Consider the following 12,089-nt stretch of genomic DNA (forward strand, 5'->3'; position numbering starts at 1 on the left):
ACTAGTGTGTGTATTTGTGTTTCCAGTGTTACTGGTTTACCTCTCAGACTTGAGAAGATGAGTGATTCAGAAGAAGAAGAGGACAGATCAAAGTCTCCAGTCTCCAGCTGTCCCTCTATGGAGAGTGACCGGAGTAAAGGGCAACCTCCAGACTTCAGTAATGAACCTGGACCCTCAGACACAAAGTAAGTAAGAGACTGTGTGGTGGAATAACACTCGAACCCTTTAAAATACTTTTGAATACACGATTTTTGAACATTTATGAAGTATGAAAGTATATCACGGTCTACAGACTGTGAATGATGAACCACAAGATCTAATCTGTGTTTTATATATAAAGTAGAAACATCACCCCATCAGGTACAAAGTACATTAACAACTCAGTATTAATTATAGGTATTCATTTCATTCACAGGTTAAATCAGGTTGTAATCAAAGTGAAAAACAAGTTCAAAGGTTTATAACCTACCATTTTACCCGAAAAGGTTAATGATACAATGTGCTTACATGATAAAATAAAGAGTACAGATTACATTGTAGAGGAGGAGAGACATGCAGGAGAGATCCCGCTCCCCCATGATGACAGTGGAGTAGGAGGGGCTCAGGCAGGAGACGTGACTGTGAGGAGTGGGCACTCGCAAAGTGGAGCAGAAAGGGCAAAAGGACACAGAGTGGCTGCAGGCACTGCTCAGTTAGAAGGACAAGAAAAAGCAAACCTGTCAGATGACAGTGCAGCCAAAACTTAAGAGAGAGTCTGTGATTTTAGTGATCCAGGGTTTTGGCCTGTTAAAATGGCAGATTCTGACAGGGTGAATGTGGTGCGTGTTATGGCAGAACAAGGTCCCTTTTTCAGAAATAGAAAAGGAGTTGCCAACAGATGCAGAGGACAGGGCATACCCAAAATATTTCACGTAGGGTGAACTCAGGTATATTGGGACAGTTCTGTAATTCTACCTAGTTATCACACTCTTCATTATTAGAAAAACCCAGGAAAGGATACATATCTGAATTGCTCAAGGTGTCTGCTTACTTTATCTGAAGGTATTAACCCTCTGAAGTCCAGAAGATTTTGGTTCAAATTTGTCAACTTCCTATGCATTCGTTTCTGTCTTTGTTTAGCATCTTTCAGTCTGTCCTTACATCACATGCATGGCTCCTTTTTCTCCACACAAACTTGGATATTAGTCAGATTTTTCATTTCAATTTAATTAACAAATATAAAGCTGCCAGGAACCCAAAATACAAACAAAAGACACAGGTTTCTATAGAAATGTACCATTTTTTTAAACCATTAATACACACAAAAACAGCAGAAAAATAATAAATAATAATAAAACTACAAAACAGTCTATTTGCATGTAAATTCAAAATAGTAATAGTTTTCATTGTAGAAAGAAAATTCACATTTTAAAAATGGTCTAGAAACATAAATGGCACACTGTGAAAGCTCCTATGATTGAACTTTCAACTGGCTTTCTCAGCTTGTCTACATATCCTACATAAATAAAGTTATTACTGGAAGTAAAACGTGTATTTTCAATAAATAGATGTCACCAATCACGCCAACATTATCAAATCATATGACTTCTTCATGATATACTGGCTCAAAAAACTCCATGCCAGTTTTTGTTTGATGATGATAGGCCAAGTAAAACCGGATAAGGTTAAATATAGTTAGTATAAAAATATAGAACTAGATGTTATTCTCATTTTATCTCTTATATGCAACTTGTGTCCACATTTGCAAAATGTTGTTGTGTTTCTTTGGGTTCAAAATGTTGATCCAGTAAGTCAAAGTGAAAAAATAATTATCAGGTCATAAAGGTGAGGTTGTGCTGATGAAAAAAAGATACCACCATGACGTGGTAAATATTGTTTTAAGTGTTATATATAGGCAGAATGAAAATGATTCAAAAACGGACAAAATAGCCCCAGACTCCAGAGGGTTAAATGTGATTTGTTTGGTAATTTGGGACAAAGTGTAGGTATTTGCTTTTAACCATAATGAAATATTTCAAGGCACATTTTAAAAGTATTTCTTATTTAACCTTAATTATATATCTAACAGTACATATTATATATTCACCTATTATGATGTGTTGTGAAGAGCATAATGGATTATAACGTTAAAAGGACAAAAGGCGTACGTCCTGTAGATTGGGCTATTGATTAAGCTGTTAAAGTAAAAAATAAATAAATGGTAACACAATAGAGTACTGTAAAGAAATGTGCAGTGGAACTTTAAAATACTGTAGAAGACTACCCTCACAGTCTGCAGACTGTTAATGCGAAACCACAACATCAAATATGTTTTTTGTACAGTAAAAACATCACCACATCAGGTACAAAGTACATTAACACCTCAACATTAATTATAGGTATTCATTACATACACAGGTTAAATTAGGTCGTAATCAACAAGTTCAAAGGTTTATAACCTATTTTTATCTAAAAAGGTTAATTATACAATGTGCTTACGTGATAAAATAAAGAGTACACTAAACCAGTAAATTTGTAGTAGTAAAAAAAATGCAGTAGGGTGCAGTACCTCCTCATTTCAGGAATAAACCTGGACCCTCAGACACGAAGTAAGAGACTGTTTCTACTGTGAACTCACCTGAATATGGTGCAGTAGAGTACAGTAAAGCACAGTAGAGTGTCATAAATAATGTGTGTCTTATACTTATAGTGTAATAAAAAATGTGTTCATCTCCACAGAGAGAGAAAGAGGAGTCATGTTTCTGAGGAGGAGCAGCCGTCCTGCTGTGCTTTGTGTCAGGACATCCTGAAGGATCCGGTCTCTACCAGTTGTGGACACTGGTTCTGCAGACAGTGCATCACCTCATACTGGGACCAGTCTGCTTCACCAGGAGACTCCACCTGTCCTCAGTGTGGAGAAAGATCCAGAACAAGAGCTGAGCTGCAGTCAGCCAGTGAGACCAGCACTGCACAAGGTAAGACTGAGCACTTGTCTGATGATGTCATAGTTTTGTTGTGTTGTTCAGTGTAAACAGGAAAGATTTTTACTTTACAACACTTCTTCCTTCTTCTTCCTTCTTTCTTTGTTTTAATTTATCCTCCCAGGTTCTCAAAAATGTTTTCTTTGGTCTCACATTTCCCCTTCATTTTTAGCAGCTGGTGGTCTTCAGGAGGTTTTAGATGAACATAAGATCAGTCTGAAGACGAGATGTGAACATGTGACTGAAGGAAGTGATGGAACAGAAAGTGGAACCCTCCTCAACAGGATCTACACTGAGCTCTACATCACAGAGGGACAGAGTGAAGAGGTTAATACCCAACATGAAGTGAGGCAGCTGGAGATAACTTCCAAGAAGAAGACCGTCCATAACACTCCAATCAAGTGCCAGGACATCTTTAAAGCCTTACCTGACCAACAGGGACACATCAGAGTGGTTCTGATGAACGGCATCGCTGGCGTTGGAAAAACCTTCTCGGTGCAGAAGTTCAGTCTGGACTGGGCAGAGGGTTTGGAGAACCAAGATGTCAGTGTGGTGGTTCTGCTTTCGTTCAGGGAGCTGAACTTGATCAGAGATGAGCAGTACAGTCTTCTGGAGCTGCTCCATGTTTTCCATCCAACATTACAGAAGGTCCCAGCAGAGAAGCTCACTGACTGTAAACTTCTGTTCATCTTTGACGGCCTGGATGAAAGCACACCTTCACTGAATTTCAACAACAAGACGGTTGTGTCTGATGTCACACAGAAGTCATCGGTTAGCGTGCTGCTGACAAACCTCATCCAGGGGAATCTGCTTCCCTCTGCTCTCATCTGGATAACTTCCCGACCTGCAGCAGCCAATCAGATCCCTCCTGCATGTGTTCACAGGGTGACAGAAATACGAGGCTTCACTGACGCCCAGAAGGAGGAGTACTTCAGGAGGAGGGTCAGTGATGAAGAGCGGTCAAGCAGAATCATCTCACACATCCAGACATCTAGGAGCCTCCACATCATGTGTCTGATCCCAGTCTTCTGCTGGATCACTGCTACAGTTCTGGACCACATGTTGACTACAGAGCAGAGAGGAGAGCTGCCCAAGACCCTGACTGACCTGTACTCACACTTCCTGCTGGTTCAGACCAAGAAGAAGAAGAAGCAGAAGTATGCTGAGAGACATGAGACGAGTCCAGAGGAGCTGATGGAGGCTGACAGAGAAGTTCTTCTGAAGCTGGGGAGGCTGGCGTTTGAACAGCTGCAGGAAGGAAACATCATGTTCTACCAAGAAGACCTAGAGCGCTGTGGTCTGGATGTCACAGAGGCCTCGGTGTACTCAGGAGTTTGTACAGAGATCTTCAAAACAGAGAGTGTGATCTTCCAGAAAACAGTCTACTGCTTCGTTCATCTGAGCGTTCAGGAGTTTCTGGCTGCAGTCTACCTGTTCCACTGTTACACCACCAGGAACACAGAGGTACTGAGGACTTTCTTTGGGAGAGACTGGTATAATCAATCATCCCTGGATGACTTCTTGAGGAGAGCCATGGTGAAATCCCTAGAAAGTAAAAATGGTCACCTGGACCTTTTTGTCCGCTTTCTCCATGGCCTCTCTCTGGAGTCCAACCAGAGACTGTTAGGAGGCCTGCTGGGTCAGACAGACAACAGACCGAAAATCCTCCAGAGAGCCATTGATAACCTGAAGGTGATGAACATGCACAATATGTCTCCTGACAGAAGCATCAACATCTTCCACTGTCTGACAGAGATGAACGACCTCTCAGTACATCAGGAGATCCAACAGTTCCTGAAGTCAGAGAACAGATCAGAGAAGGAACTCTCTGAGATCCAATGCTCAGCTCTGGCTTACATGCTGCAGATGTCAGAGGAGGTTTTGGATGAGCTGGACCTGCAAAAGTTCTACACAACAAATCAGGGACGAAGGAGGCTGATTCCAGCTGTGAGGAACTGCAGAAAGGCTCGGTAAGTCCAGATGTGAGTAACTTGATAAATCAGAACAGATTAGAAGTTTAGTCCTTCAAACGAAGACTACAAAACTCTTAGACGGGGACCAACCCCAGGGGGGCCATGTACTGCAAAGAAGCGTGGGCCAGATAATAAGCAGTGCTGGGAAACTTATTGCTCAGATTTTCTTCTTTTTAAAATGTTTTTTTTTCTTCTGTTAGTAAAAGTAGAACTGCAGCATACACCATATTTGTAAGTGCAATTTACAGGAAAGACAGAGTGGTGCACACATGTCAGACGTCAAAACTGACATCTGTTCACCAGCAAGGGGGGCTATTATCAAGGTAGGGGGGTTCAGCCGGGAACTCCTGCATACTTTATCCATCCATTTTCCTTAACTGCTTATTCAAACTCGGGTCGCAGGGCACAGGAGCCCATCCCAGCTGATTTGGGCGAGAGGTGTGGTTCAACCTGGACAGGTCAGGTCACAGGACAGAGACAGATCATTCAGAACTACTAGCAATTTAGAGTCACCATTCAAACCTGAAATGGGGACCCTCTTGCTGTGTACCCTGCATACTTTATCACACAATAAAAATACTAATATATCATGTGATATATTTTTTTGTTTAATGCAAAAATATGCAAAAGCAATTTTTCTAAAAAAACAAACATTTTCACAATGTGTGGAAACACTCACGCCTTCTTAATATGAAACATGATCCAGTAGTTTTCTTTGCACAACCAAGGGCCTCATGATGAAGTTACTAAAATTATTTTTATATTCAAACACATGCCAAATGTTTGGCTCAAGTTACTTGTTAATCAGACACAACTAAATGAAGATATGACTTCCCTTGAACATGTTTTTCTTTAAAACTACTGAAGCCCTCACGAGATTTGGTGCATACTGGACACTAGGTGGCACTTTTACACAAAGTTTAAATATATACAAAAGGATCTTTATCAAACTGATATTTGGTTGTCTGTTCAATCTGTATAAATTGTTGACTTTAGCATCTCAGGACCCTCAGGGTCAAAAAGAAAAACTGGCACAGGGGGTTGGACCCTGTTAATACTCGGTCTAGTTATTCCTAAAATAGCGTTCCACTTATTGCAAAAAAAGTTATCTTTAGTCACAGATGATTGTTCAAAGAGCAAATGTTCATCAACTTGACATGTCAAACTATTTTGTCATCAAATGCATGGAGTGAACATAAATTGTCCTTTTTTATAGTTAGATTCTTTCCAATATATGTGTCCTGACAGGCTTTGTGGAAAAACTCACTGTGACGTCGTGGCCTCAGCTCTAAAGTCCAACCCCTCCCACCTGAGAGAGCTGGACCTGAGTGGAAACAACCTGGATGATTCAGAAGTGAAGCAGCTGTGTGATGGACTTCAGAGCCCAAACTGTAAACTGGAGACTCTGAGGTCAGTTCACTGACTGCATCTGTTTAGTTTTTTGTGTGTTTAAATTTTAAATTCAGATCCTTTACTGAAATTACACATTTTTGGTTCATACATTTTCTGAATTTGCTTGAGCACAAATAATTTCTTTTCTTCGGAATTTTGTATTCTTTTCAGATGGATGAATATAAATATAACGTTTTTTAAGCTTTCCCAGACTCACATTGTGGTCCATCAGTCAGTGAAGATGATATTAGTACTGATGAGGCTGAAGAGTGTGAGAGAAAATTAATCAGAAAGATCTGATGATCCACAATAACAGAAGGACAAAGTCACTCTCCTCATAGGGAAAAGTTATTTGATTAGAACATAATAATTTTGAGCTACACATTTAAAACCTGAACAGATCTGATTGGTGAAAATCAAAATAATAATCAAAAGCTGAAATTATGATGATCTGCAACGACAGAATGTCAAAGTCATTCTAGATGTATTCTTTATTCAGATTGAGATGGTGCAATTTGTCAGAGCACAGCTGTGCTTCTCTGGCCTCAGCTCTGAAGTCCAACCCCTCCCATCTGAGAGAGCTGGACCTGAGAGACAACAAGCTGCAGGATTCAGGAGTGAAGAAGCTGTGTGATTTTCTGGAGAATCCACACTGCAGACTGGAGACTCTGAGGTCAGTTCACTGACTGAAACTATTTAATTTTGTGTATATATTTTCAATTCAAATTCTTGAATGACGTCACACATTTTTGTTTCATACATTTTCTGGATTGGATTTTTTCAGAATTTTTCCTCTTTCCAGATGGCTGAATATTAAAATAAACAGAGAAAGTAAATACTTAACAGGACTGTTTTCAGCTTTCACAGACTCACATTGTGGTCCATCAGTCAGTAAGGATGATATTAGTACTGATGAGGTTGAGAGAAAATTAATGACAAAGACCTGATGATCCACAATATCAGAAAGACACAGTCCTCTAAATATTGATATGGAAAAATTTAGCTACACATTTAAAACCTGAACAGAACTGAATGGACAATGACTGTATTTTTACCTACATTATTTCTTATTCAGATTGAGTCGCTGCAGTTTGTCAGAGATCAGCTGTGCTTCTCTGGCCTCACCTCTGAAGTCCAACCCCTCCCACCTGAGAGAGCTGCAGCTGAGTCTCAACGAGCTGCAGGATTCAGGAGTGAAGCAGCTGTGTGATTTTCTGGAGAGTCCACACTGCAGACTGGAGACTCTGGGGTCAGTTCACTGACTCTGTTACTGCTGTACATCTTATGTGTTTGGTTAACAATTGAAGCCAATTTATGTACATTTTTTAAATACATAAATTAGCTTCTATCCATAAAGTTGTACATTTTGTTTTGTTACTATTTTCATTACACTTTAACTTAATTTATTCTGCATTCACAAAATACTTGTTTTTTCCTTAAAGAAACAGAACTAATATTGTTTTGAATTGATAATGTTGACATGCTGAAGTTGTTCCTTGTGATTAGATTATTAATTTTATAATCACTTTTCTGTCAGATAGTGTAAAGACCTCAGAACTGGACAGATGTGATTCACTTTCTTGGTCTTAGTGAGGACTCGAGCAGCAGCATTCTGAATGGGCTGAGACCTGTCAGGACACTGTTACAGTAGTCGAGTCTACTAAATGTTTTCTAAGTCCTAATGAAACATAGTCCTTTAACCCTAGATATATTCTTTAGGTGACAGTATGCTGACTTTGTAATTGATTTAATGTGGCTGTTGAAATACAGGTCTGAGTCCATGACTGCACCGAGATTTCTGTCTTTTAACATTGCAGACTGAAGTTGAGCGCCGACTTTTAATCGTCCCTCTTTGGCTCCAGAAAGCCTCACTTTTGTCTTTGTTTAATTTTAGAAAATGTTGGACTATCTAGGTGTTGATTAGTTTAATGCAATAATTTGTATAACTGATTACTTATTTTGTTGTTTTACATAATCTAAGCCAGTGGAAGCATGTAGACTTTAAACAGAGGAGGCCCCAGAAAGGAAAATACATTAAGACACATATGACCACACTATGCTGGGTGTCAAATTTTCACAAATAATAATCGAAAGCTGAAATGATGATGATCTGCAACGACAGAATGTCAAAGGGAATTTAAGGGAAAATCTCTTAATGTTGAGCGGCACATATAAAACCTGAACAGATACTATTGGATAATACATCTATTTTTATCTCCATAATTTATTCTTTATTCAGATTGAGTTCCTGCAGTTTGTCAGAGATCAGCTGTGCTTCTCTGGCCCAAAAGTCCAACCCCTCCCATCTGAGAGAGCTGGACCTGAGTGACAACAAGCTGTTGGATTCAGGAGTGAAGCAGCTGTGTGCTTTTCTGGAGAGTCCACACTGCAGACTGGAGACTCTGAGGTCAGTTCACTGATTCTCTGTTACTGCTGTACATCTTATATGTTTGATTAACTCTTGAACCTATCTGATTGGATAATAAATCGATTTTTTTCCCCTCCATCATTTATTCTTTATTCAGATTGGATGGCTGCAATTTGACAGAGATCAGCTGTTTTTCTCTGGCCTCAGCTCTGAAGTCCAACCCCTCCCATCTGAGAGAGCTGGAGCTGAGCTTCAACGAGCTGCAGTATTCAGGAATAAAGCCACTCTCTGATCTTGTGGAGAGTCCAAACTGCAGACTGAAGACTTTGGGGTCAGTTTACTGACTCTCTGTTAATGTTGTACATCTTATATGTTTAAATAGCACTTGAACCTAATTTATATACTGTAAATATGTAAATTACATTCATAGTGTTATACATTTCCTTTAGTTCATATTTGTTATTTTTATCTTGTACTAAAAGAAAAAAAATAACGGTCTTTAAAAAAACTGTAGAAAATAACTGCTGAAGTAAATACATTTTTGGAATGTGACGTAAATGGTCACGTCTGTATACAAAAGATAATCTCAACTCTCAATTTGTTTTGATTCTATAAAGTTTCCTGGCTGAAGTAGAAATATATTACTTTTCTTTCTATGATTTCAATACTTTTTCGCAAAAAATATAATTCCAAAGCTGTTACTATGGTGCTCCACAATAACAGAATGACAAAGTTATTCTACTAATATTAGGGAAAAGCTATTTGATTAGAACATTATAATGTTGAGACATACATAGAAACAAACCCTGAACAAATCTGATGGATAATAAATGGATTTTATCTACAATTATTCTTTGTTCAGATTTTGTAACTGCAGTTTGCCAGGGATCAGCTCTCCTTCTCCGCTCTCACCTCTGAAGTCCAAAGTTTTCCATCTGAGAGAGCTGCAGCTGAATGACAAAGACCTGCAGGATTCAGGAGTGAAGCAGCTCTCTGATCATGTGGACAATTCAAACTGCAGACTGGAGACTCCTAGGTCAGTAAGAGAACTAAATCAGTTCATGCAGGTTTAAAAGTGTAAAAAAAACCAGGAGGGTTAATGTGTAACTCACATTGAGGTTTCCCTCCACTTCCACCTTCTAGTGAAACAAATCAGTGATTTTACTCATGGAGTGCAGTTTCTCCTTTTCTTTACATTCTGTTTCTTTTCATTCTTTCTCCCACAAACTATACAATGCAAGCCGACAATGCAAAGCCAAACAACAGCTCAGTCAGCTGCAAATTTTAACATTTCGACGTGTCATTTAATTTTGACGTGTTTTCCTGTGTTGTTTTGGATCCAGACTAACGACAGGTTTATTCCTCAAATGCAAGTTTAGAACAGTAATGTGATGCAAAGTGTTTGATCAGTCGGCCCGTCTCAGGACTCTGAAGCTGTCTGACTCAAAGAACGAACAATTCCTTAAACTTGATCCATAACTTTTGGGATTGTGTTCATCTCTACAGGACCGATGGCATGTTGATCAAAGCTGAGAAACCAAAACAAAGTGAGTATTGTCCCACATCCATCAAGCTACTGTACATTAAAATCTGATCTTAACATTAACATGTCCCCATTGCTGAACAAAAATATTTGTCATATTCAAACTTTGTTGGAGCTGTTTAAAAAATATTAAAGAATCAAGTTAATCAAGTTCCAGAGTCTGTTGTTTGTGGAGAGCTCTTCAACAAACAGTACGGACGTGGAAAAACAGGACAAACAGGTCAGACATGGAGGCTAAAGGCTTTGCACCCAGCTCAACACCAGAGAGTGACCAGGTGGAATCATGGACACCATGGCTGCATTTATAAAGCCTCATATATTTCCGCTCTCATTCACTCCCACACTGATTGCAGCAAGCTACTAAACAAGGTGTTGGCCTGAACATTACTAGTGATTTGGGGTTCAGGTGGCTTGAACAAAACAGCATTACAACTATGATAAGCAGTCATTGCCTGGATGTGGGGCAAAGAGATCGCCTACAGAGGGCCGCCTCTGCTCGCCTCCAATGACAGTTTGTTGACCGTCATCAGTCGACCCCACAATCCGACAGTCTTTCACTTTGTCACAGCTAGATCCCTGGTTGCCTATTGAGCTAACCAAACATGACAAGACTAATTCTGCACTAATCAAGTTTCACAGATGTTCCTGACAGATACACACTTCAGCGCACTGATGTCAGAGTTTAGACCTGTGACAGACGAGAATATAATACATATGCATATCTTCTCTTATGTACATTCAGGGACTGATCTCATATCATTCTTTATTCAGGCTGCATGTTATTTGCAGCCCATTATTGCTTCATTAACTGAACAAAAATCCACTCCTGGTAATGTTGAAGAATATAGACAGTATAAATGTTTCCTGTTCCCTCAAAGGAGATCACAGGAAGTGATTTACAGAGCAGATAGATACACTTTGAAACAGAGATCTCAACAACATAATAATAAAGTGATTGTTGGTAATATAACACAAGATTTTTCCCCCGGTTATCTTCCAGGTGAGGAGAGAGTCCCAGCAGAGGACAGCATCCAAGCAGATGATGATTGAAACTGAAGGCTTTGGTGGGGCTCTAAATTGGCTTTACCTGATGGTGGCTGACAATGTGTGTATAGGCCCATTGCAAAAGAAAATCTGGCCAGACGCAGCTGTCAGCCTTCTTGTCAATGATTCAATAGTTAAAAGTTGGACTTGGTCTTTCACTTCATCAGTAATATAAATTGAAGTGATAACATTTTGTTGACAATTTCCAACACATTTATGCCTATTTTCTGCACAGCATTCTGTTAAATGAAAGTGGGTTGTTGCATCTTAAAGTACTTTCTGCCTTTTTTCTACCAGGCTGATTTTTGAACAGGCTAATTACTGAAGAAAAACTTTACCGATATTACAGAGGTACATTGGATACACTTAACATCACGCAAACTATGCAACATGAAATACATAAATAATCAAGTTATTGTGCTACATGAAGCTTAGAGAAGTAATATTGCTGCTTATATCGTCAGTAACGTCTGCCGAGAAGAATTGATGGTGGTTTGAAGGCAAAGATTGGTCACAGCAATTCTGATTTGATTTTGATTTTTCTTCTGTTCGCTCACTTTGCATTTTGTAAATCAATAAAAATAAACTATTAACATTTCTATTTTTGAAAGCATTCTTATTTTACAGCATTTTTAACACCTGCCTAAGACTTTGGCACAGTACTGTGTGTATGTATGTATCACATTCAGTGAATGTGATTCAGATTCAGATGTTTTTTAGTTCAAGAATAAAAAAACATCTGAATCTGAATCACTTTCACTATTGCATAGCCTCCAGTATACATCTTGAGAGCTTTCTAAAAAAAGACT

General features: G+C 39.1%; 1 protein-coding gene across 1 annotated transcript; it reads left to right on the forward strand.

The window, feature by feature from the left end:
• Position 1: 1 nt before the first annotated feature.
• Positions 2–11,736, forward strand: LOC131976254 (NACHT, LRR and PYD domains-containing protein 12-like). The gene is made up of 11 exons (XM_059339192.1): positions 2–185; positions 748–752; positions 2,721–2,954; positions 3,133–4,930; positions 6,182–6,343; positions 6,825–6,998; positions 7,401–7,574; positions 8,851–9,024; positions 9,556–9,729; positions 10,200–10,240; positions 11,237–11,736. Exons 1-11 carry the CDS (start codon positions 58–60, stop codon positions 11,284–11,286), a joined length of 3,114 nt encoding a protein of 1,037 aa, XP_059195175.1. The 5' UTR covers positions 2–57; the 3' UTR covers positions 11,287–11,736.
• The last annotated feature ends 353 nt before the right edge of the window (positions 11,737–12,089 follow it).

Source organism: Centropristis striata, chromosome 8 (genome assembly GCF_030273125.1).
Source record: "Centropristis striata isolate RG_2023a ecotype Rhode Island chromosome 8, C.striata_1.0, whole genome shotgun sequence".
NCBI classification, from domain to species: domain Eukaryota; kingdom Metazoa; phylum Chordata; class Actinopteri; order Perciformes; family Serranidae; genus Centropristis; species Centropristis striata.

What these genes read in the sequence shown, in the direction of transcription:
- LOC131976254 (XM_059339192.1), top strand. Translation starts at nt 58, where the DNA reads ATGAGTGATTCAGAAGAAGAAGAGGACAGATCAAAGTCTCCAGTCTCC. An exon ending in TGAGACCAGCACTGCACAAG is followed by an intron (nt 2,955 to 3,132) that starts GTAAGACTGAGC and finishes CTTCATTTTTAG; the next exon opens with CAGCTGGTGGTCTTCAGGAG. An exon ending in TGCAGACTGAAGACTTTGGG is followed by an intron (nt 9,025 to 9,555) that starts GTCAGTTTACTG and finishes TTCTTTGTTCAG; the next exon opens with ATTTTGTAACTGCAGTTTGC.